The 26799-nt window shown below is 44.2% G+C and overlaps 1 protein-coding gene across 2 annotated transcripts in view; it reads right to left on the bottom strand.

The window, feature by feature from the left end:
- Nucleotides 1-7009: 7009 nt before the first annotated feature.
- LOC120765096 (V-type proton ATPase subunit S1-like protein) overlaps nt 7010-26799 on the bottom strand; it is a 48309-nt gene continuing 28519 nt past the window's right edge. For both annotated transcript variants that reach the window (XM_040089393.2, XM_040089394.2), the window contains 8 exons: nt 21671-21738; nt 20942-21047; nt 16071-16111; nt 15204-15265; nt 13430-13671; nt 10267-10317; nt 9197-9440; nt 7010-7591 (listed from right to left, as the gene is read on the bottom strand). In XM_040089393.2, the coding sequence (XP_039945327.1) occupies nt 7289-7591; nt 9197-9440; nt 10267-10317; nt 13430-13671; nt 15204-15265; nt 16071-16111; nt 20942-21047; nt 21671-21738 (1117 nt within the window). In that variant the 3' untranslated portion in view covers nt 7010-7288. The remainder of the gene's footprint in view (nt 7592-9196; nt 9441-10266; nt 10318-13429; nt 13672-15203; nt 15266-16070; nt 16112-20941; nt 21048-21670; nt 21739-26799) is intronic.

Genomic DNA, 26799 nt, shown 5'->3' on the forward strand with positions numbered 1-26799 from the left:
CTCCTGGAAGAGGAAGAAGTGCCCGAGGCTGGTGGCTGCCCCTCTGCTTCACATCACCCGTGTGCAGGGCCACGGGAAATCACATCTGACAGCCACAAGGAGCGAGCAGGGGAAGCACAGACCCCAAGGAATAAATCTGCAGGAGGCGAGTCTTCAGCACTGCTCGGGCTTGTCAAGGATAAAACCGCTCGGAGTTCAAAAGAGGTTGGGAGGAAAACAAGGGGAGGGAAGACAGCAAGAGGAGGAGGGGGGAGGATTCCTCGCTGTCCTGTCAGGTGGTGCCCCAAAGCAGATACTGGTGTGTAACTGGTGAGCAGCCATGGAGAAGGCCGGGCAGGAGTGGTGTGACAAGGGCACAAGCAGACACCAGCAGAGGCAAGGGTGTCACCAGCCCTGTGTGGCAGCAGCGGCACGGGGAGGGGGGACAAGGCCACAGGCAGGATGCTCCCAGGCTAATTAGGGCAGGTGCCAATCTTCATGAGTGATGGCCAGAGGAGACGATCACAGCACGGGAAACCAAGCTGAGACAGCAAAGAGACGGGTGAGATGGGCAGAGAGAGCAAAAATGAAGCTTCCCAGCAAACACGGGGCCAGAGGCTCCCCTTGCTGCTGGAGGGGCCCCTGGAAGGTGCCACATGGCACAGAGTGCTGGGGTCACCACAGCTCCCACCTGATCCCAGACACCCATGACATCCCCACTGGGAGGGAGGACACAGAGCTCTGCTCTGACCCACCCATGCCAACTCCAAAGCCCACTGGAGACATCTCCACTGGCTTTCCCAGCATTTCTGTCAGGTTCCTGTATTTTAAATGTGGCCAGAAGTGGTAGGAATAAATAAGGCAAAGCAGCATTTACAGCATCTAAAATGGTTTACACACATGCTGAGGACCTGAGCCAGGAGACCAAGGAGATAATCACAAACTCTTTGCAAAGATTATCTGTAAGACTGAGTATGTTCTGCTTATGAGAGGTTTCATTCTCCATAATTCACCTTTCAGTTAACACCTGCATTTCCTTCAAAATTCCCAGCTGTTCTTCCTCATCTGTCCTGGAAAAAATGAGATTTTACTAATTCAGAAATCAGACATTATTAGAGTAATTCAAGCCTCTTAAAGGACCGCCAAAAAAACCCCAACAAACTTCTAATAATTGCAACCATTTACTCACTTCAGAGTTTGGAAGGATAAAAGAGAAATTAGTGAGATCCCAGTGTCAAGCCCAGACCCTGCACATCTTGCATATAAAGTAACACTTCCCCCTAAAATTAGTTCTGTAGAACAAGAACAACAAAAAGAAAATATTATAACATGGTCTAGAAATGTCTTCCTAGCAGTTAGCCAAAGGAACAGAACCAAACATATTCAGGTACTACCGGAGAATCATGCTCCAGCTACTTCCACACCAATTGCTACCAGGGATTTATGTAATCCACTAAGCAGATTTGCAGGAGAACTGAAGATCTCCTGATCACTTTAATGACATGGAGAATCTGCTTTGGAGAGGTTTACACTACTATTTCTCCTCTGTTGGTAACCCTCTACTGATGGATTAATATTCCCAATGCTGCAGCAAGATTATATGTGTAATTTTGTGCCTTTTTGATTTTCTCTGTGGTTTTGTGAAATTCCAGGGCTGTATGGCATATCCTGAGGACACAACAATCCCAAGGGACTGTGGCAGACCATGAGTTTTACTGTTACTGTGTTTATGCAAACCATTTCAACCCTTAAAAACTCCCATGTGCCACCACAGGCAACAGCCCTGATACAAAAGGGATTAAAGATTCTTTCTTGTGTTGTACGAGAAGCCAAGTCACCTCAAGCCAATTGAAACAGATCCTAAAAGGAAGAACATTAATACTGAGGATATGCTTATTTGGAACAGGTTTAAGGGTTTCCACCAAATTCATTTTGCTGATTAGGGGCAGGATTTGTCATGACCCCACACTCCATTTTACAGGCTGTGTTTGCAGAGTGGTTGAATGTGGGGTTTTTCAAGAAGTGTAGTTAAAACTGTCCTTTTCTTTGAGGCTTCACATCTGTGTAGTTATGGGTATAACAGGAACAGGGCTTTTCAGTCTCTTGAAGAGTCTTGACTGATATTTTGTGACAGCAAACAGCAGCTAGGAGTGGAACCCCTGCTCATTGTTGATAAGACAAAATGCTGAAAATTCCCTTTTCACTGGAAAGACCAGCTCTAGCTGAAGAAAACAATGGGAAATTATGTCCAGAGCTGAAAACTCTGACTTTTTTGTGTGCGTGATTTTGGTTTGGGAGAGGGGTTTTTTAATGGAGGTTTATGATGGGGGGGTTTTGTTTGTTTTGGGTTTTGGGGGTTTTGTTGTTGTTGTTGATGTTGTTGTTTGGTTTGGGGGTTTTTTGTGGTGGTGTTTGTTTGTTTGTTTGTCTGTTGTGGTTTGTTGTTGTTGTTGTTGTTGTTTTTAATGAGAGAAGACTGATAATTAATTTTTTCCGCTGCAGACATATAGAAATGGCAGAAAAGCTGTAGACTGGCTCCAGGACACCTGAGAGGCTGCTCAATGCTGTAAGGGCCATCATATGGCCAAACTAAAAATGTTGCTTCATTTACTTGGAAGACCTCCTTTTCAGCTTCCATCCCAAGTGAATATTCCTTCATCTTCCCAAGCAGCAGCCCTTACCTATAAACAGGCCAGGAAATTATTTGCAATAACCTCTTGGGTTTTTTGTTCCATGATTCAGGTGGTTTCAGAGTCTTTTTGCTTTTTGCAAAGCTCTGAGCCAGATGCAAGAAAGAGACGGAGTCTTCAGGTTCTGATTTTTCAAGGTTGCACGCTTTGTTTATTGTTTCTTATCTTACAATTTTCTCAGTGCCCAACTGAGATCTGTGCAGCTGCTCGGGCATCTGGTGACTCCTTGACTCCTCCCGGACTGGGCAGTCGTTATCTTTTATACTAATTGCTACGTGTTCTTTATTTATCATTACTTGCCAATACCTATCACTTATACTAAACAGGTCATCTTTGCTTTAACCCAATCTCTTTAAACTACTTTGTGCCACTGTCACTGCTGAAATGGAGTGAGGGAAGAAGAAAGAAGAAGCAGGAGACAACGCCCCAAATCCTCCATCTTGCTCCCATTCACTTCAATACTAAAAACCCAAACCTACTGTTTTCTCACCCTGTGATAAGCTAAACTACTATCTTTCACACTCTTGTGGCTTGCAATCCTTCCCACAGTGCAGGAAGCCTTTCCCATGGACTGAGATCAAATCCAGTGTCTCTCTGAGCTCTGGGCTCTGGGCTGGGGTCCCAGACCCCCCTGCCCAGGTCTCTGACCCTCCAGGGCAGCCAAAGGAATGCCCTGGACTCCAACAATAACCAATTCAGGTACTTAGGCAGCCAACAGAGAGCACGCTGATGTACCAGAACCAAAAGCTCAACCGGAAAATGCATTCAGAGGTAGCTGCAAAACGTTCAGGAAGGCTGTTCCAAAATTTGCAGAACTGAAACTCTTTGTTAGGCTTTAAACTTAATGTGAGTCATGAGTAAATTTACACTGCTGCCTCAGGAGAAACAAGTTGCAATTTCTGATTTATGATAAGTTATCAGCTTGAAGGAAAAAAAAAAGGCAAATATATATATATAAGATTAAGCACTTTCTTCTGATTTCATACAGGTTTTGCCCTGCCCTGCAATCAAATTTTGTATTGATTTACTGTATTGTTACAGCGAACAAATTAAGAGGTGACCTAGGAACCATTAAATCAGGTTCCAGGCTTATCACACATCAGTTAAATGCCATGTCACAAGGCTTACTGGAGATGGAGAACACCTCAGGAGCTGTTCAATAATGATAAAGAACAGATCCACCCTGAAAATGCCTTCTGAGCTCCTGGAGAAAGTTTCTGAAATGAGAGGTTGCACCCTGCTTTTTGGAAATCCTTGATTTAAAAGAAAAACAGCAGAAATAGCAAAGCTGCTGTGGCAGGAATCAGTGTTTTAGGGATGGGAGTTAAATGTCACCATTTCAAAATCTTGAAGGAAAGAAATAAATCTATTTCTTCTGGCTCTCTGGAACTCAGTGTTACTTGCCAGCTAGTGGGCTCATGGTTTGTCTCCCTGCCTTTACAGTGACAATGGCTCTGATTATTCTTTGTGCATTTTTAATTAATACTAAGCCAAAACGCCACCACTTCAGTTCAAACAAGAGTGCTTATTGTGCTGTCTGAAAATCTAGTTTCCTGCCGATGTAAAATTGCCAAATATTGGGATGACGGGCAATTATACAACATTTTAACTACTGCAGATGAAATGTATGAGGAATGAATGTATTCATTTTTTGATTCAGCATTACCACAGTCTGTGAAATTTATCCTGTTTGAGTTAAAGGAAGTGAGACTCCTCCTTTTAGCTCTGAGTGGGAGTGGATGGGACCATGAATTTGAAACACTGAATGGCTTTTGAAAAGATGCTGTAAGGTTTTTGTTTGGGTGAACACATACACATTGCAAAGCCTGGGGTGTCCTCATGCAAGAAATGAAACTGTGCATGTGAAAAAAAAAGCTTGCATTTTATAAATTATTCTGTTAGTGCCACTGCATCTTATTTCTGTAGCACACAAGTCATTTTAACTTGAATTTTCCTGTATCAGGACCATGGCAGTGGAATGTTTCTGTTGTTCCAAAATGTGCATTTGATAAGGATTGTTTGGCTCACATATGACTGGGAAAGTAAGAATACACATTTTTGTGTTTTTCAGCCATGGGTGTTTGTTTGTATACATGGCACCAGGAGACAGAAACTGCAGTTAAGATGATTTTTTTTTTTTCCTTCTGGTGCATTTTCCACCAAAGCATAATTAACTCTTTACAAATATATGGCTCATCCTTCCAGTCCTATGATGAACAATATATTTCCTGCCTAATTCAATTAGTGCATTTATCCTTTCTAAATCCTTCTGTCATCTGAGTAGAATTGTGATGACACAAGAGCTCCCGGGAAGAGGAGGATTACCTGACACTGACAGGCAGATTTGCACCACACAAAGTCACAGCAGAGATAACTACTGTGTGTACTACTTTCCCCAGGACATCCCAGTCATGCCATGTTTAGAAAAGGCTGATAAACTGAAAGAAATTTTTTCTTCTTTTGTTGTTGTTGTTGTTTTGTTTTGTTTTGTTGGTTGTTTTTTGTTTTGTTTTTGGTTTTGTTTTTGCTTTGTTTTATCTGCATTCTCTTTTACTTGCGAAGTTTTCCTTGTAAGTTATCATGTACTAATTACTGTCTCTTGTTCAGGTGGGGCTGGGAAGGGCACACACACAAGTCTTGAAATTCTGCACCAAAAGATCTGGACTGGCACATGCTGGAGATTTGCAGTGCTGAGCATCTCGTACAATAAGCCTGGAGATATGCACCCTGAAAACCAAGGAAAAACAAAGGAAACATAGCTGGGTTGGAAAAGGGTGTGAGGAGTGGGGGAGAGGACCAGAGGGAAATTCCCTTATTCCCAGTCTCAATTTTGTAGAACCTCTCAAAGCAATGGTGTTGATTTGCCCATTTAAACCATGCAAGGAAATGAATTATCAGGTCAGAATTATCCTGGCAGCACCATCAGACACCAGCCAGGAGGAGAAACTCCTCTGTGGGAGGAAGAGGTTCCCTTGTGTCTCAGGAACCAGGGATTTGGGACACACAGCTCAGTCGGGTGAGGATTTCTCGTCAGGGACTCACAGTCAATTTGACAGTCAGGCTGCCACTGAGCAGCGCCAGGTTTTTATTTCCTCTGCCCTAGGCAGGACAGCCTGGCTCTCCAGACCACAAGGAAGGTCTCCTATGTGGCACTGGCACCCTGAGCTCTGTCCAGCATCAGCCTCCTCTGTGTGCAGGACAGGGGACCAGCCCAGGCAATGTTTATTTCTCACCTTCTCATGCCAGCCCCACTCAGGTTCCCAGGCATTCATGCTTTTGTTTGCTCCCTTTGTGGAACAGCCAAAAGTTCGGCAGCAATTGGCAAGTCTTCAAAAGCTTGTGTATTACACCTGGTTATGTGTCAAAGATATTTTTTTCCTCTGAAGTGCCTTCCTATATGAACTAATCTCTTAGGACTCCACGTCTAGTCTGTGTCATCCGTACTAATAAATGGGATATATGTGAACATTTCTCAATGTGTTTAAAAACCACTGCAGTACCATTTGCAAAGGCTACAAACAACTAATTAATTCTGTAATCTAAAATAAAAAGGGATTTGCTTGCAAATCTGGTCTTGACTGATTTACTATCATGCTGGGGTTTCCATTATTTGCAACATAAAAGCACTACAGTGCTAAGAACTACACTGCGTTCTTACTTGCTAGAAATCACGGCCAAATTATAGCTAATTTGGAGTTCCCAAACTTTGCCTCTAACAGAGGAAAGGATGAGTGGGATGGCAGTATCCTAAACCTCCAGAAGCAGCAGGGAAATCATATCATGGTAGCCTTTTCACTGCTGGTAGCTTCCACCTCTCTATTTATATATATTTTCCATCTGGCAATCTCCATTCAGGTAGAAGTCCTGAGAGAGACTGATGGGATTTGGTAGAAAAGAAATTAACCTGGAATTACAAGATATAATGCTCATAATCCATCTCCTGGCACAGAGCTGAGCCGGGGAGTTGAGGATAAGCCTTTGCAAACAGATGTCTGGTGTTTTCCCACCAGATCCTCAGGATAAACCTCCAGCTTAGACACAGGAAAGCACCAGGATGCTGCTGTCCTGCAGCCACTATTTCATCTGTGTAATGGATAAAAAACACACCTTATCTGGCCCTGAAGATTCCAGAGTAGGAAAACTGAGTTTACGGGGGGAAAAGAAGGAGGGGATGTGACTTGGGAAATAAAAGGAAAACATATTCTGAGGAAGAAACTGATGCTGTTTTGTGAGGAAACAGAACAAATATAAAATGAGGGAAAATCTTGCCTTCTGAAAGAATAGGCAAAGAGTTTGGTTTGGGGGTTCTTTAAATCTTTATTTAATTACAAAGTGTCCATTACAGATTCTCTCTTCAAGACCTAGTAAGCTGGATGAAGAGCTGTGCATTTTGGCTTTTTGTTACAGCAATCGAGTCCCACAATATGCATATCTCTTAATATTTTTTTTTTCTTGCCTTCTTTCCCAAGGCATCTTTGAGATTATTATCAGTGAATAACTGGCTAAATAATGTTACCTACTTTTCCTTTCATCAGCTGGTAAAAAAATCTGCACAAACTACATACAACAGTGCCAGCAGAATAAAACACCTCTTGTTTCACTGAGACTGATACACACTGCTAGATATAGATTTTACCAAACTGTTGGTTCCTGAGTTCATAGGACTCATTTCCACTGTTTCTGAGTGGCTCCTTCTCATCTCCCATGTCACTGTCTTTCATCTGTGCAAAATAGGCAGGAGAAGCTTTGCATTCATAGTGCCTGTCAAGAGATTTCAGGTGGATGAGCATGTGCAGAGCATAGGCCAGGACCAGCAGCAGAATCAGGGACATCACCAGCCCCATCAGGATTGCTGGGGAGAAGAAGGATGCACAGTCTCTAGCATAGGCAAAATGTCCTTCTTGAACATTAAAACCTTGAATCTACAGAGAGAACAAAAGGGATCATGTTAAATAAAGTACTGGTGTTTCATTAATTTGCTCCTCATGGCAGTAAGAATTTCTGATTTAACACCTGCACATAGCAAATTTGTGTCTCCCACTGATGGCTGGAACTAATGCTCAGAGGTTATCCAGGTCAGTCTTCTGAAACTGCCAGCTATTCTAATCCCCTCCACACTGCTGTCCAAAGGATCTGCAGCTGTGTTTCAAACAAAACCTTCCACGCTCATTCTTGAGGGCCCAGCAGTATTTAATTGCAGGTGTGGTACCTTTCAGATTAACTGTGCATCTCCAGCATCACTTGCCGAGACTCTTCAGAGTCTCTGCTTCAGACTGCATAAACTTTACCATGACAAGCCAGCAAATATTCTCAAGTGCCTGCTCTAGGACAAGATTTTTCTCACCAGTTCCACATGTGTGGTTATGTGGCAGCAAACCAGCTAAACTACAGGAAGCCGCATCCAGCTATGGAAAACATCAACAAGTTTTACTCATGGCTTCAGTTATAATATGGATTTTAGCACTCTGGCATGCAGGGAATTGACTGCTCCACTAAATCAGTCCATGGACATTTTTCACACGGTGACAAAAGGGGATCAGTTTTTTCCATTCCTTGTTCAGCTCCTCATGCCCTCTGACTCAGGTCTCTAAATGCAAGACACTCTAGTCCTGCCATCTTAGGCTCCCTCATTGTCAAATGCAGAAGAATTGGCACCTTCAGAAGATTATTAATCTCATCCTAAAATAAGGACTTAAGATGGGTTAGGGGAATTATCCAGTGGCTTTAGAGGCAGTCTGGGGTAACTATGATCAGGGCACACGGTTAAAATTCCTAGGCATCAAAAGCAAAGTGAGATGGATCCCATGGTAGCCTGTGTTGTGGTGCTGTTGTTGGTACCGAGTGTGAGAGCTCAGCTCAGAACGATGTAACAACAGTAAATTCACTCGCCACTAGAGGGAACACAAGCAGAAAAAGTACAAAAAGCAGCCCTTAATTTCCTTGGACAGGAAAAAAAACTTAGCTTCTATTTCATGCTCCACGTGATGCCTTAGGATTTTTTAGCTTTTAGGTTTTTCGTATATTTATAACCCTGCAATTCTTTGGCGTATAACTCTAAACTCCATGTCAGCGACTGCTTTCCTGTTTTGGTCAAACAGGACAAACCCCCTCTAGGCCTGGGAATCCAGGACACCTCACTGTCTCAGGCCTGGAGAAATGTAAACAAAAGTGAGTTGGGGGGGTCAAACCTGGGGTAAATGACTTCATTACCTGAAGCTGTAATCGGAACATTAACCCCCAGTATGCAAATGGACCAAACTTACAAAAGTGTGAAAACCTGTGACCCATGGTCCATTTTTGGGTAGGCCCTGGAAGGGCCCTGAATGTGCCTGAAGGCCCTTCAATAAATATAATTTTTTTTTATTTCCTTAATTTTGTCTGGCCTCTGTTTTCAGGTAGTCCCAAAAAGGCATCACATGTAAGGCACAAGTGTAAATTGGAAGGTGACAGTGCTTCCTTGGCACAGAAGACAAACCCTCCCCTCAATCTATCCATGGGATCCATCTGGTTGAAATCCATGGCATCACCTGGAAGTCAATGAAAGTGACCTCCCAGAGCTGGGAGAGGTCGTTTGCAGAGCTGGGGACGAGGAGAGCATCGTATCTCTGCAGGCTGCTGACATGCTCGCAGTGGAAGGAGTAAGTGGCCGGCGCGTGGATCCCCGTGGCGTTGAACGTCGCCTGCACAGAGTGGTTGTACAGCAGCTGCAGCCTGTGCAAGCTGAACCAGTTCTGCACAGACAGCTGGTAGTAGCTGGTGGTTAACAAGAGCCTGGGAATGCCGTGTTGGAGCAGAGATGAGTAAGAAAATGAGTCAGAGGATTGCAGCTGTTAAGCTCATGCACTGAACAACTTCATAAGACTCATCGGCATGAGTAGTTTATATATCAGAATGAGCTCCTTCCATGGAGTCTGGAAAGAGACAGAGGGCAGCAGAGCCCTGGAACGGCTGCCCAGGGAGGGCCTGGAGTGTCCCTGTGCGGAGACATCCCAACCCCAGCTGGACACGTTCCTGTGTCACTGTCACAGGGGACCCTGCCTGGGCAGGGCTTGGGCTGGGTGAGCTGCAGACATCCCTTCCAACCCCAGATATCCTGGGATCCTGTGATTTGAAGTTGTTCGCTGTGGCAGCTGAAGGAGTTTGGTTTCTCCCACAAAGCAAGAATATGAGGGGATTTTGCCTAATTACTTGGAAAAATATGAATGCAACACTGGTATTTTACCTCTACCCAGTGTATGGAAAGTCACTTATCAAGAAATGCTGTTCTATCACCAAGAAGCAAACATAAAGTAGGTCACAGCCTGATGCTCAGTCTGTAGTGAATTAGCAAGGTTTAGCTAAAGTGTCAGACATGGGAAGATTCTACACAAAAGAGACAACCCAAACTTTTCCACGAGTAGAAAAGTCAAAGAAACAATGCCTTAATGAAACAAGGCAGGTGACAAACAGACATGCTGAATGCAAGTGTTTCAGTTATACAGGAGTTTCTCTCACATTATTTTTTCTTAAACAAATTCTCATTAATTCCCCAAGCAACTGCATAACAATGTGTGTTAACATATTATTATCTGTTAAGGATTTTATTATATAAACTTACCTGATAACAAATCCCTTTAGATTGCCAATGTCACCAAACTTCAAGGAAAGCCTAGGTCAAAAAGCAAGTAACATCAGGCTAGGGAAAAAAATCAGAAACCTTCAGAAAAAAAAAAAAGCAGCACAAAAGATTAAGCTCAGTTATACCTGGAATTTTGCACTCAGTCTACCCTTAAAGTCAGTGGGGAAGAAACCTGAAGGGATTAAATCTTCCTCCAGTAAAATATACCCATTCACCTGTTAATTGGAATGAGGCTCAGACTACCCAGGAAGAACAGAAATTCATGTTTAACTTCTAACGCAACTCAATCCCACTGCTTCCCACCTTAGCTAATAATTAGGCTCAGGGGATGTCTGTTCTCCTCCTCAAGCCACAACATCTCTGTCATTAGAAAGTGTAAACAGACACCTTGTTCTCATATTTTTAAATATCAGAGCATGACAGAAAGCAGAGGTAAGAGTTCAGATTTCTACATTCCTTCTTTACAACCTCACAAGTGCCCTGGCTGTGAAGCAGCTCTGCAATGCTCACCTACAGCAGCCTTGGGCACCAGAAGTTCAATGAAGTGAAAGCCCCTATCAGGTTAATGAATGCAATACATAATTAGGCTGAATGTAATTCTTCTCACTTAAAAGTACTATTTTGCCTCTTAAAACCTGCATGGAGATACTCATTGTTCAAGTAAGACAAAAACAAAACATAGTGAAAGCATGCAGGTTCTGAAAGCCCTCCAAAATTAAAGTTGAAGAATACAAAAACAAAACAAAAGAGACAACAACAGAAACAGATTAAAAAACAAACAAAAAACCAATCAATGAAAAAGACAGCTAGGCCCAGAATTTCATAGGTGATCTAGACTTCTTGGGTAACAGTGGTCCCTAAGACAGGACACTCTGAATACAGACCATCCCTTGCTTTATTACAAAGGGAAGTCAGAGACAGTTGATGATTAGACACAGGCAAATGTGCCTTTCAACTAAAAAAAAAAAAAAAGTAGCTTGGATTATTGTATTTGATACCATTCTCTGTGTTTTGAAACCCTTACTTTTGCCTTAGTTTATTTTCTGTTAAGTTAAAATACTTACTAATCAGACAAAAATTATTTTCAAATTGCAGGCCAGAAGAGAGAGAGGAATGTTTGCTATAATTTTTCTATTTTCAACATTAGTTTATTCCATTCTCTACCTCTGCCTGTCAAAAAAGTGCTGGATGATACAATATTCAAACTGCTTTGTTGAATATTGTAAGGCTGGGTTCTTTTTCAATTTCACTTTTAGCTTTCTGGTAACCTCACCAAAAAGTCTGTGCACCTTGTGCTGTACAATCAGAAAGAGGTAGCACCTACTTTTCAATGAAAACATATTTAGATGTACAGATGAAATGCTGCATAGGAGATAAATTAAACTGCTGGGTTTTGTCATGTTATTTTTATTGCTCTGTGTGTCATTACAGATTTAAACTGCCTTTTATGGGGTGGAATTAGTACTGATTTCAATTAGGAATCTACCTCCTGATTTTTAGGCCTCCCAGAGCGGAATCTGGTGTGAGCCATGAGGGGGAGAGAAGCAATCAGATACACGGGAAAGGAAATGAAAAAATACCACCTGCTTTCCTACAACAGCCAAGGCAAGGAGGATTTTGGATGCAGTGGGGTACATGTTTAGCTCTCACTCAGGGTGAGAAGCATAAAATGCAAACTTTAGCTGAATGCTTTTCACTCAGGGTCAGAAACACTAAGCAAAACTGCTAAATGCTGTTGATACAGAAGAAATTAATGACAGGCTGGTATGCAGAGCTCAGGTTTTCAGACATTCTTGTGCCACATGCACAAGAATGTGATGAACCCACTCTCTGTCTCCGGCAGCTCATGGGCCACAGCCTGGGATTTGGGGTGACCATCCAAACACAGACCTGCATCCTGTGCAGCACTGCTGGTGATGCCTTAGGGTTTCAGCTCTTGTATTTTTCATGTATTTTTAATCCTGCAATTCTTTGGTGTATAACTCTAACTCCGTACACAGTGTCAGTGACTGCTTTCTCATTTTGGTCAGACACAACAACTCCTCTCCAGGCCTGGGAATCCAGGACACCTCACTGTCTCAGGCCTGGAGAAATGTAAACAAAAGTGAGTTGGGGGGAACAAACCTGGGGTAAATGACTTCATTACCTGAAGCTGTAACTGGAACATCAAACCCCAATATGCAAATGGACCAAACTTATAAAAGTGTGAAAACCTGTGACCCATGGTCCATTTTTGGGTGTAGCTCCTGGAGGGGCTTTGTCTGCCCAAAATGTACCTGAAGGCCCTACAATAAATGTAACTGCTTTTTATTCTCTTAATTTTGTCTGGCTTTTGTTTTTAGGTAGTCCCATAAAGGCATCACTGGAACACACCCCATGAAGGGATAATCAGTCGAGCACAGCACCTAAGCCCCACATTCAGCACAGGATCCCCTCTCCAACCCCACAAGCAGCTGTGTAAAACAGCTGGAGGTGAAACAGACCAACAGCTTCAGCCCCACAGGCACTAAGAGCAAAGCTGGCCCCAAGGAGGGATTACACCACTCTATGTGTGTCCACAAAATGCTGGGTTTAAACTACATAACCCCTGCTGCCTGCAATGGCAGAACATCATCAGTAAAAGCCTGGGGCTCTGCAAGGGCTGTTCTCCCGATGCCTTGGAGTGGCTACCTAGAACAGAGGCTAGACAAGACTGATAGAATAAAATGGGTATTTATTAAAGGCTTTCAGTAGAGACACCTTGGGCAGTGCAAAGCCTCCCAGAGGCTACACCCAAGGTGGATGATGGTCACGCGTTTTTTAGACAGTTATAAATTTGGTGCATTTACATATCAGGGGTTAATCCTCCAATTACAGCTTCAGTTAATGAAGTTATTCACTCCCAGTTTGCTCTCTCCCAATCCACTTTTGTTTATACTTCTCAGGACCTGAGGCTGTAGGGTATCCTTGGACCACAGGCCCAGTGGGATTGTTTTGTGTGACCAAAATGTGAAGAGAGTTAACTAACACTTTATATGGAGTTTAGAATTATGCACTAATGCAATACAGGATGTGAAAAATATAAAAAGCTAAAATCTTAATGCATCACTCCCAGAGTGGTTATCTGGCCCCAGTTCCACCAGCAGAGTAGAATTCCCCTTACATGGCACTGTCCTCGCTGCAGTTTGAGTCCCCAACGTCCACGGTGGCATGGACACCAAAGGTCCTCTCTGTCAAATCCAGCTGGGTGTGGTTCTCAAACCTGATCATGATCCTCTTGGCCCAGAACAGGATGCAGGGGGTGCCGTTGACGGTGACGTTCAGGGGGCTGTAGTGGTTGTGGGGGAATGGCCTCCAGGGTGCCCCTTTCCACTGTCCTCCCCTGCTCAAGTTGTGCCTGACAACCTGAGGGAGCACACAAGAGATTTCTATCAGAAGATGTGGTTTCAGAAGTTACCACCTCACCAGAATAGATGACCCAGCCCTGGACTGAGGAAGCAGAGGGATACCAGGCTGTATTTCCTTCCCACCACAGGGATAGCACCTCACAGAACTTCCAGCCCCAGCACAGAAGGTGCTCCCCTCAGCTGAAGGCTCTCTAGAACACCTCTAAGAATTGCTTCAGCCCACTGGAAAGGCCTCAGATTGTGCCAAGGACACAGGCCACCATGGTGGAAGCACACTGGGCAGTTGTTCAGGTGAGAGAAATATCTGAGTTTATACCTACTTGCAGGCAGTTTAGCTCACCATGGCTCCAAATCAGGGAAATACCAGCTGCAGAATGGGATGGATCAAGTAGAGATTGCTGCTTTTACAAAATCAGCTGCAGGACTAAAACCCAGGCACTGCAGCTTCCATGTCATCTGCAGACTCCAGGAAACTTCCATCCCTTATAAGCCAAATTTCATAGCAAAAAGACAATTTGGTTGTCAGGCAAGACAATTTGACTTAGTCCTCAGACAGAATTAAAGAATTTACCTGCTGTTCTCAGATTTCACGCTCAGATTTCCAGTCACCATCTCCATCCTATCCAAACAGGATAACACACACAATATCTCCATGACTGTTTTTAACACGTCATATGATTGCAAGTTCACATTAAAACAAGAGAGGTTTTCTCAGTCCCAGTTATACACAGCATCTCACCAGGCTCCAGAAGGGACACAGTTAAGCCCCAAGGTTTTGTCTTGGCTTAAAGAGAGACTGTGTGTGTGTGTGTGTGTGTGTGTGTGTGTGTGCGCGCTGTTTAGATTAGCAAATCATAACTCCCAGCTCAGACACTGAAAGATTCCTTTTGATACTGGACCTTACATATGGCACAAGGATGTTTTAGGATTAAAATTAGTAAACACTGACAGCAAAAAGCTGAAAGCAAGGCAAGATCACGGTCAGGAAATGTGCTGAGTGACTGTATGTGTATTTATATAAATGAAGATGCTGTCTCCCCAGAAGTCCATATGAGAGAGATTTATTCAACAAGTTGCTAATATTGGAATGCATCACTTTTAGTAAGGAAGCCTTTTATGTTCAGTTTTTGACAAGACCTACAGCCTGGTCTCGGGAAAAAAACCTCCCACTAAAAACCTGAAGTTTTGCTTCAGCTCTTCCTTCAGTACCAACTGATATGAGAACAAGACTGGTTACAGCAGTCAAATCCCATTGTAACAAATGTGTATATAAGGATTGTGTCCTTCCAGAAAGATGCTGTGCCCAAACCCATGGCCAGCCAGCAACAGTACCTGAGGCGTCACCTCAGTCCTCAGAAAAGCAGAGCATATTTGTACAAGTGCTAAGGCAGAACTGTATCACAATATTTTAGATGGTTTTGTTGGCTGTTTCTTGTAAGCAAAGTAAAACCAATTTAATTCAGCAATGTAAGTTGGAAGATCTAAGTGTGCTGTGGAAAGGCTTCACAGATCCAGTCCTCCAGACATTACCTGTGCAATTGCCACTTGACTGACATTAAACTTTGGCGTCACATGACCATTGTAACGCTGACCTGCAGAAGGAGTGTTATTTCATTATTAGCATATTATAAACATCCATTTATAAACAGATTTATAAAAACACACATTTATAAAAATGTTCATGTTCTTATGCAAACAATAATTATCTCTGCACAAAATGCGTATGTCAGAATTACTGATTTGCCTTGGAAAATACTTGACTTGCAGCAAATACTGCCTACACTGCATGTACTTTCTAATTTACCTTTCTTGTGTACCAAAGTCCCTCTTGTTTTCATTTCACCTTGTCACCCTCACTAGGAGGAATTCCAGTGCCCCAAAATTACAGGATTCAGTGTATATCTGTATTGATTCATCTCAAATGCAACACAAGATGCTTTTTTGTTCATACAGAAATACATCAAAGGGTATGTGCTGAATTGCCTGGCAGAAGTGTGATAAATGTGCCAGGAACCTTCTCCCTGCACTGCCAGAGACAGGAAGCTGTGACAAATGCCCTAACATCCCAACTCTTCTTTGCCAGGAGTGTGAAGTTTCACACACACAGATGGGCACTCTCACAGCTCTGTCCTTCAAACACTTAAGTCTCTTTTCATTTGGTTAAAAAAAAGGTGAAGGCTTTTTCCTTCCACATCCTCACCGCATCTCTGAGTTGGACAGCAAATTATTATTTTAACAGGCAAATCCTCTAAAGGGTATTTTTAAAGGGCTGTGCTTTAACAAAACATGTGACAGAAGAGTCTCCAATGCCATGTGTAGCAACATCTGGGAGTGAAATCTTCTACAGCCACACTAACAGAACCAGCAGCCAGGGATTCAGCCCGCTGAAAGCCTTACCATTTCTCTGGAGAGAATCTTGATCTGAAAATTCATGTGAACTAGGAGAGAGGAGAAGAGTATTTATTGTGCAGCATCTGAATTCAAAGTCTGCAGCAAGTTTAGTGGGCAAAGGTCCTGTTGCTGCTTAACTCCACAAAACATTCCAAGGGCAACTCAAGTCCTTGGCTGGTGAAGGCCACAGGAACAGGGGAAATTATCCTAAAGCTGCTGTACCCTGACAAAAAATGTCTCATTTTCAGAGATCACGCAGCTGGACCAGCCCTGATAGGCACTCCCATGTCCTTACCACGCTGACAAAAGGCATCATTACCCCTCTAGTCCCATCCCATGGGATGTCAGTTTTGGGTTGGGGACAGAGCCAGTTCCAGTGTACAAGCAGGGGAACCAAGGAGGGCTCAGCACCATGCTCATTTCCCAGGGAAGATCAGAAGCAACACGTTGGATTTAGAGCAAAAACAGGGGCTTGGAATGTCTTAGGCACAGATTTACACGACAAAGACAGCTCTTGGATGATTCTAGGCAAAAACAAATCCCAAGTCACCGCAAGACAGGGCTCGGGTGAAGCACATTTCAAGTGACAATTACCAGGCTCATGCAGTTTGCAGCATCTGATTTTCTTCTTAGAAATCAGTCTTTAGCTGGTGTCAGCACAATCAGCTTTCCTGAGCTAGAGACTCAAGCCCAGTGGATTCACAAACACCTAAAGATCAAAGTCCAAGGAACCAGGACTCACTCAGGACCAGGCTCCTCTGCCTGAGTCCATGAACACTTTCCACATTAGAGCAGCTTCCTTGGGACCCGCATCCCCCTTCAGCGGATTGATTTGCTCCTGTGATGGCCCATCTTCTTCCCTTGCCCCGTTTCTTACCATCTTTCCAAACTACGACAGCAGAAAAATTTGTGGGAATATTTACACAGAAGCTGGCATATAAATATTAGGAATTAGAGCAGTTTTCAATGTTTATGTGCAAATTTCACCCTAGGCTGTTGGAAATACAAAGTCTGGGCTTGGCGCTCCTGGGGAGTGCTTGGACAGCAGGGTGAACCCTCCCCTGGTGGGTTATGGGCAGGGGGATCTGTGTGACCCCCTGGCACACACAGGAGTGATCCCAACCTAATTTCCATCACAGCACCCTCAAGGGCAGATAAATATGAGTCCAAGCAGCAGTGGGGCAGCCTAGAGCCCACCCTGCTTGCTGCCAGGATGAAAGAACTTTATAAAGATCTTACATTCAGAAAAGTTCAACTCTGTTCAAAATTTATCTGGCAATTTTATTTACATATGGAGAGGCTAACTTTGTCCTCAGTTGCAGATCTGAAACCCCAGTGGCTTCAAGAAGCACTTTCAGAGTGGGTCCTTTCCCCCACTGCTTTTTGAGTGCCAGGGTTAGGGCTGGCCTGGGGCCTCCAGGGAGCTTGAGGCTGCCCATGCTAACAGCAAACAGCCTTCAGAGATGGGTGGAAATATTCAGATTTTGACACACAGGTAGCAAAAGACAGGGCTACAATGGACCGAAACTTATTTTCTCACTTAAACAAAACACTCTCTCAGGCTCTTTTACAGTTAGGAACGTGGGTCTTGTAATTTGATGCAGCTTTTTTTTATCTTTCCCAGTCTTTCTTCATGACAGAAGCCTTCAGGCTGAAAAAGGCAGTTAGTTTTTTCATTGTGATAGCTACAAAACCAGGGCAAGCCAAAAAGACATGAATGTACATTATTTAGTTATTCTGACTTTAGTTGTACTTAGCTGCAGATAGAGAGAGAGAGAGAGAGAGAGAGAGAGAGAGAGAGATAGATAGATAGATAGACAGATAGATAGATATGCTTAGTTATACTTTTAGCTCCTCTCCATATGCATAATTAAGCACACAAAGCCATTTATTCCAGCTCGGAAATCACCATGTTGTGGTAGCTGGACTAAAATATTGGGGTTGGAAGAAGAATTGTGTAAAACTGTGCAATTCATTCCATTCTCTGACAGGTGTTTTTGCTGTTTATGGAAGAGGAAAGGTTAATCCTGTTTTTGTGACTGCCCATTAAGAAATATGAATTCTGGCTCCTCCACACCCCATATAGGCGCAGCCACCCTGGGAGAGATGTCACATCTCTGCTTTCAGCATGAAGACACTCAAACAGAGATGAATGTGCACAGCTGATGAAATATACATGTTTTCATGAGGACTGCAGAGCAGAGAGTGACCCAGGAGCCACCATGGCACCGCGAACACACTCAGCCCCATGCCAGGCACATGAGGGAGGGCCTGCAGCCAGGCCCTCCTGCTAATTACTCTGTTAATTAGCAGTGCTGGCTGCCTGCTCTCCTCCTGGAGAAAACATGGAGTGCCATTAGGAAGGGAAATCCATCACCCCACATCAGCACAGCACAGCCAGGCTATCGCTGGTGCATGGGGATGATCCCGTCCCAGTTTTGGTGTAGGCACAAGTAGACATTGGTGTTATTAGCCCTGTCACCTGCCGCTGACACTCAGTCCTGAGGGGTCACCAGGGTGTCATCCGTCGGCTGTCCACAGCCACCCTGATGCCAAAACAGCAGCTTTTCTATCCAAAAGGTGAGATGGGGGAATCCACAAGGAACCAGCGCCCTGTCATCCTCAGCTGGAGCGTGTCCCATGGAAACAAAAGTATTGAAATCGAGAAAAGTGAAAATAGCTACACACTAAAAAATATGTATTCACTTTTTATTATAAAAATGGTAATTACATGTGTAGAAGAAAAGAAACTAGCCAACACTAGAGCCCTCTCCACAGCAAATAATTTCTAGCACATTGAGTTCGACACCCTTTTATCAGCCTCTCTTACCCTGAAATTTCAAATGCATTTGATCACAAGTGGTGTTATGTTTTCATAAGCCATATTTTTTCCTTACCAGCTGGCAAACAGCTCTCCCAGATCCACTCAGGCACGTATGTCATACGTTGAATTTACCAAATCAAGCATGTTAGGAATCCACACAAAATTGGATTAGCCCTAATACAAAGCACTAGAAGGACTAATCACTATGTAAAACCCAATTAAATAAGATTATAAGTATAAAGATGTGTAAATTTCCTCTTATCGGATGAAATTATCCATTATATAAGATAACTGAGTCTGATTTGTCTGCAAAAGTTGATAAACACTCCAGCTCTGGAGGACTTCCATATAAACAGCGTTTTCTCCACTCAAGTAACCACATGAATAACCTTGGCACTCAGCAGGGGTTGAGTGGGGAGGCCACAGGCAGTTTTTACGCTATGTCCACATTTCTACTCTTCATATTGCTGCTCTGATAAACTGCACCAGATGGGAAAATGCACTCTACATCTACAGAAACAGTACTTCTGTATTTCCAATAGTTCAGAGTCATCTCCCTAAGACTGATAATCTCCAGCTGCAGAATTCCTCACTGGCTGGTGAACTGGTTACAGCTAATTTAGAAGACAGCCAACGGGAAAATAAAATGTGACTTCTCAAATGCACTGAAAATAAAATTATGAAAGGTGAGGAGCACCTGGGGGCAATGCACTGTTTGTAGTCCTAAGGACACTTGACATAAGGAATTTCAGTGAAGTTAATAATGCTATAAATGTGTAAGCTTGGAGAGACCGGATTCAAGGAAAGAGCTGGTGCATTCTCAGAAACATCCTGACAAAAAACACCACTGACTTTGAAATGCCTCTATGTAAGCTCTATCACTAAGAAATATCTACAAACCCCACAACACTTCTCATTTTTTAAATGTGTAATTTGACACAGGGCAACAGATTTCCATAAATATTTTACAAAGCACTGATTACTGGGGCTGATTTGCAATTTCATGGGTGACCAACAAGGTCTGGATCAGAACAAGATTCCTTGTACAAGGACTCAAGCTTCCCTTTTAATACAAAAGGAGAAACTGAGCTCATTGAATTTCTAGCAAATTAACACTGTGCAGGCACAATCCCACTCCCAATGAAGCAAAATTCCAATTTGATTCACTGGCATCAAGATCACAACTTAATCTGTTAATATTTATTGCAATCAAGTTCAGGTAATGCTCCACTGCTCACTCTCTGTCAGATTTTTTTTTTTTTAATTAAATTATACTAAGAAGAGCAGTAAGAAATCTGAGAACTGGCAGAGGAGAGCAGCAAGTAAGCTATTTAATGAAAACATATTGTATTTATCAGTAACTGACTACCAGATCTCTTAATACAAGCTTAGGCAAATCACCACATGTCATTCTTGCCTCAAATGCACAGATTTTACTGACAGCTGCGACCTTCATCAGCATGTTCGTTCTGTGTGTTTTTGGTAACTTTGGGCATCATTCGACTCATACAGCTCAGGCTTTCCTAATGCTTGGCTCTACAAAGTCCCCTCTTCCCCCTGCTATGATCTGGGCTCACTGTTTGTGTTTCATTAGAGAGTGAAACAGCACTACTAAAAATAAACCTAAATCTACAGTAATTTTGTAAGTTTAATACTCACTTGCAATATTGGATTCACACTTCAAATATTTTACACAAGCAGAATATTTTCGTGCCTGTGTTTCTTGGAGTAGTTTTCACACCCTTGCTGTTATACTATTTATAACTCCCTTTTCCCAGGGACCAGGGAAAGTCAGTGTGGGAGTCATTAAAACGTAATGAAACGTAGGGCAGATGCACAGAGAACACCCGATTTTAAACAACCTTCACAAAATTGTTTCAAAGATGCATCAACGCACCGCCTGCCTCAAAATTATTCATTTCTGCGTTAGCCCGGGGTATTTTCAAACCTGAAAAGGAAACCACAGCCACTTCCTCGCATTCTGAACGCGGCACGAACGACAGCGTTTAAAACCTGCGCTCACCCAGCTCCACCACGGTTTCGGGGTACCGACCTGTTCCCCCCGGGGCTTTTCTCCTCGGACCCGCCGAGCCCGGCGCAGGCGAGCAGCAGCAGGAGCCGCAGGGCAGCGCTCCCATCCATGGGCAGGCGAGGAGCCCCTGCACACCCGGCACATCAGCGCCGAGCTCCGGGGGCAGGACCGCAGCGAGGGCGGCGGCTGCGGGCGGAGCCGCCGCTCCATCACGGCTCCATCCCCACCCCGTCCCGGCTCTATCCCGGCTCCATCCCCATCCCGTCCCGGCTCCGTCCCGGCTCCATCCCGGCTCCATCCCCACCCCGTCCCCGCTCCATCCCGGCCCCATCCCCACCCCATCCCGGCTCCATCCCGCCTCCATCCCCACCCCGTCCCCGCTCCATCCCGGCCCCATCCCCGCTCCATCCCGGCTCCATCCCCGCCCCATCCCGGCTCCATCCCGGCTCCATCCCCGCTCCATCCCGGCCTCATCCCGGCTCCATCCCCGCCCCATCCCGGCCCCATCCCGGCTCCATCCCGGCTCCATCCCCACCCCGTCCCGGCTCCATCCCGCCTCCATCCCCACCCCGTCCCCGCTCCATCCCGGCCCCATCCCCGCTCCATCCCGGCTCCATCCCCGCCCCATCCCCGCTCCATCCCGGCTCCATCCCCGCCCCATCCCCGCCCCATCCCGGCTCCATCCCGGCTCCATCCCGCTCCGTCCCCGCTCCATCCCCACTAACACCGCCCTACGTGTGGCACTCGCACCTCCGAGATACCTCCTGAAGCGATGATCACTCGGTCTGGGGAAACTGTACCCGCGTGAGAGCTGCTTGCTAAGGGGTAAAAAGGAATAGGATCAGAGGGGCTCTAAAATCACATCGAGGTTCACTTCTCATCTGTACTTAACCCTAGCCTTAAAGGGAGGTGAGGGTGATGTTTACAAGTAGTTCTGGAATTTCTCCCTCTGTTCACAGAAAGAATTGCATGTATTCTGAAGTCCCATAATATCTTATGTCATCTATATATTATATAGATATATATATATAAAATATATTATATAGATGAGATTAGATAGATAGATAGATAGATAGATAGATAGATAGATAGATAGATAGATAGATGTTAAATATCTCGACTTAAACTGATGTGAAAGTAAAACATTTGGAGCCAAATATTTGGAAGAAGTTTCCTTCAGCACTAATTCAGTTTGTGTGCATACAGCTTTCGGATCAGTTGTTCTGGTACTTTGAATTCTAAAATTACTGAGTGGTTTGGGTTGGAAGGGACCTGAAAGCCCATTCAGCCCCACCCCCTGCCATGACAGGAACATTTTCCACTGTCCCAGGCTGCTCCAAGCCCCAGTGTCCAACCTGGCCTTGGACACTGCCAGGGATCCAGGGGCAGCCACAGCTTCTCTGGGCACCCTGTGCCAGGGCCTGCCCACCCTCACAGAGAGAAATTCCCTGTGTCCCATCTCTCCCTGCTCTCTGGCACTGGGAAGCTCTAGGCGAGGCCACAGCTGTGAAATGCCCACAGAATTGCAGTGTTTGTGTTTCTCGGCTGCCAGATCAAGACACCGAAGCCCCCTTACATCACAGTTACTACAGGGGGTTGGACCTGGGTCATCCTCAAGAGATTTGTGGGCCAGACACACTGGTACTCCTACGAATCACAGAGTCATAAAATGGTTTGGGCTAGAAGGGACCTGAGATCATCTAGTTCCAAAACCCTTAAATATCAGGCAGGACACGGCCATACACCAATCTGCAGGCATCAGACACCCAGTTCTGTCCTGCTACCTACTGATGGCACCATCAGTGAAGCTTCACTTTGCTGATTAGGAGCTCCTGTCTGTTGTATTCCAGATATTGGAGAAAGACTGGGGCTTTAGCACTGTAATCATTAAAAAGGATTTGCCATCCTAATTCATTTCTCCTTCTGAGATGCAGGGGGTATCTGCTCATCTGAGAAATCCCCCAACAGCTTGTCCTCAGTCAAGTGGCTTCTATCCAATTTAAGGAGGAGTAAAGATATTTATGTGAGAATCCCAGATTGAAAAATGAGATGAGGGAACACAGGATTAAGCAAAACCCACTTGAAGATAACCCCTAAATTTTCTAAGAAGCACCAGCAATGCATAATGCTAAAGTTAGAACAATTACACCAGAACGGACACATAGTTAAAAAAAAAAAATTAAGCAGCCCTGGGAAGGGTCAGAACACTTTTCTGGGCATCACACACTTTTCTAAACACTGTGAGGTCACTAATGTCACAGTTCAATGCCTCAGCACTGCTGCTCCTAAATAAATGGAGGGGAAGGCACAGAGAGGCTTTCTGGTGGTGCTTTGAGATTTGATCCACATGCATCCATTTCCCAAGCATTCCTCATCTACTTGGGAGTAAAATCTAAGAAACAAAAACTCTGAAATACAAACCAGTAGTGCCCAAAAGAAGAAAATGTGTCCTTTGAGGGCAGAGAAAGGGAAAGAAAGTAGCATAAACAACACATGCAGGCCACAGGTAAAGTCAGCACAGGCTGAACCCCAGATGATGCCATTGACAACTGAATGCACCTTTAGCTGCACTTCCACTACAACAAATGGAAATGTGTTTCCATTTATCCGTTTATCAAGACCTGCTTTCTTGGACCACCATTTCACAGAAAAAATATTGCCAACTTGATCCAAAAAAATGGGAGGTTTGCAGACAACCCAGAAAACACCTGACACCAAACTGCCAGCATAGGTTAAACCAGAACAAATCAGTGAAAACATCCTGACTATCTCACTATATATTAATGCTAGGGATACTGATAAGAAATCACTAATCAGCAATCAACTGAAATATTAATGAAGCAAAGAGGAAGAACAAAAGCCTTTCCTTGCTCCTTGACTCTTGCTGATAATAATTCAACATTTCTTAAAAATGCTGCTTTTTTATGAGCTTCAAGCACAAATAAATGCACATGGTACCTGAAAAGAAATTAGATCCTCATTCTGGTGAAGAATGATGACAAAAATCAGCCCCTCTGAATTACTGGGCTTTGTAAGAAATTCTGAATGGACCCTTGCATGCAGCAGTCCTGATAAGGGTGTGGTTAGGGGAGCTCTTGTGATTCCTTTTTTGAATTGCTGTTGTACTTTTGTCTGGTTTATGTTGAAATCAACCAGAAAAAGTTTAGTCCTTGAATTTCTGTGGCACTAAAGGCCACAAATTAACCACCTGTAGGGTAAAGTCAGTGGGAAGTCAGCAGAATCCCATAATCACTGAGGCTGGAAAAGCCCTCTCAGCCCATCAAATCCAAGTTGTGCCTGATCCCCACCTTGTCCCTAGCCCAGAGCACTGAGTGCCACATCCAGCCCCTCCTTGAACACCTCCAGGGATGGGGAGTCCAAACCTCCCTGGGCAGCCCCTGCCAATTCCTGACCACCCTGTCCACAGAGAAATTCCTCCTGGTGTCCAACCTGAGCCTCCCCTGGCACAGCCTGAGGCTGGTCCTGTTATTTGCAGCCAGTAAGATGGGCCATGCTAGACTGAAAGTGTCCAGTATTCCAAATAAAAGGGTTAAAACTTCGTATTCGAAATAAAAGGGTTAAAACTTCCATTCATCATCTTTTCCCCTGCTCCCATTTTGAGATGAGGTGTTGGTTGTGGTTACTCTTGATGCAGAGCTCCTCCTCTGATGATCAGGTAGCAAGGTGCCACTTGTCTGTTCTCCGTCTCCTACCGAGGCAGCCCAGACATTCCCACCCCGAGGAAGGAGGCACTACATCTCTTATTGTACTTTAAACAATGCTCTTTTTTTTTTTTTTTTTTTTTTTTTTTTTTTTTTTTTTTTTTTTTAAATCTACCTCACATGAAAGGTAGTCATATTCAGTTCAAGTCAGTGTGAAGGCTCACAGCTCTGTCAGAGAGTGACAGGTTAGACGTGGCACCCTGCCCATCCCCAGTGTGTCACCACTGTCCAGCCACCCCCTGTCACACAGAGTGACCAGATGGACACTCATGGAGACCCTGGGATGGCAGCTGTGCTGCAGCAGTTGTGCACAGGCTGGATTTGCATGCCACAAAGATGGGCAATTTATCCCCGTGGCTGCGTCTCCCCAGGCACACACAGCACAAATCATTTCCGGCTGTTTGCAGTCACCTCCCAGTGCCATATCAGGTCACCACGAAGCTTCCTAAATCATCAAAGTGTGAGGTGTCAGCCACTTTACAGGTATCAGCACTGAACACATCACCTTACTAATCTAATATATCACTGTTGCTCTGATTCACAGTGTAATGATAATGGTATGGAAGCATGGACAGAAAACTAGCCCCAAATATACAAAAATCTTGTCTCAGTTCCAACACAAACCTATCTCTGGGAAACTAACCAGGCAAAAAAGCCCTTCTGCATCCTTCTGGAATAAGATGCAAAAATTAATTCTTTACAACTCTTTTCTGCTTCCCTGTGAGGGTGGGCAGGCCCTGGCACAGGGTGCCCAGAGAAGCTGTGACTGCCCCTGGATCCCTGGCAGTGTCCAAGGCCAGGCTGGACACTGGGGCTTGGAGCAGGCTGGGACAGTGGAAGGTGTCCCTGCCCATGGCAGGGGGTGACTGGATGGGCTTTAGGGTTCCATTCAACCCAAAATAGTTTGGGATTCCAGGATTATCTTTTTGGGTCCCACATCCCCAAAGGATCCTACCTCTGAGAAATCCCCATGCAGACTCCAGGCCTTCCTCCACCTTCAGGGAAGGGTTGGCAGGGAAACTATGCAAAAAAAACCCCACAAAAATCCCAGTGTGTGTCACAACCCAGCTGGCCCTGGCTGTGCAGCGCCACAGGATGCCAGGCATCAGAGATCAGATTATACCAGGAGTTTCAGGATAAGTGGTGGGATTTTGGGTGGATTTGTCTGCTTGGCCAACCAAGATTTAATTTTAGAAGCGCTTATCTGGTAGCACTCTCCAAAGAGAACAGCTGCCCACAGAGCCTTGAGGGCTGTGCCCAGGAGGGGGGCTGTGCAAAAATGACGGAGTCTCAGACTCTCCGCAGGTCCTAGAATCACAGCATGGTTTGGGTTGGACACTGATGGTCATTTGCTCCAACCCCCTGCCATGGGGTATCTTCCAGGGACACACCTTGAGGCCACCTGTGCCTGCACACCTGTCACTCATTAGCCTTAATTGACTTTATTCTTATTTGTTGTCTCAATTAAATCAGACATATGTTTTTAACTATTATTACTGACTCTATTTCAGTTATTAAACTATTCTTATCTGAATTCCCCTCCAGGAGAGAGACAGGAATGAGGTAGATGCTGTGTGGTGTTTAGCTGCAATCTGGGATTAAAACATGACATATTGGATTAAAACAAACAAACAAACAAACAAAAAACAACCTATTTTTGAAGAATGTGGTGAAAAGAAGAAAATCTGTCTTAACAGAAGCATCCCAAAGTCCTGGTGTAGCATAAAAAGAAAGCACAAACACCATGGTAGCTTCATGGCAAACCATCTTTCCCATATCTTGATCTCTTAATGAATATTTGTCCAATAAATGCCAGTTTGTTTTGGTATATTTATGTTATATTCACCAATTGTCTTCCTGACTAGGAAGACAATTCGTGAATTTTAAGTATTCCTAATATTCCTAACTTTGTAAAGCAAAGCTGCAGCATTTTCACAAAGACAAAAGAATTTTGAAATTACTAAATGACAGCTTCATTCCAACGTTGGAACTGCATCTTCAATAGCTGTCTTTTATAACAGTCATGTTTTCTCCTGAAAGTGTTGATGGGGTTTAAGGTTTTGTTTGGGATTGCTTGGTATTTCTTTAGCAGGAGGAGGTTGCATTTTTTTAATATTTAAACATTTTTATTAGTTATTCTATAAAGATTGAATGTAA

This window comes from Hirundo rustica, chromosome Z, assembly GCF_015227805.2.
Source record: "Hirundo rustica isolate bHirRus1 chromosome Z, bHirRus1.pri.v3, whole genome shotgun sequence".
Classification (NCBI taxonomy): domain Eukaryota; kingdom Metazoa; phylum Chordata; class Aves; order Passeriformes; family Hirundinidae; genus Hirundo; species Hirundo rustica.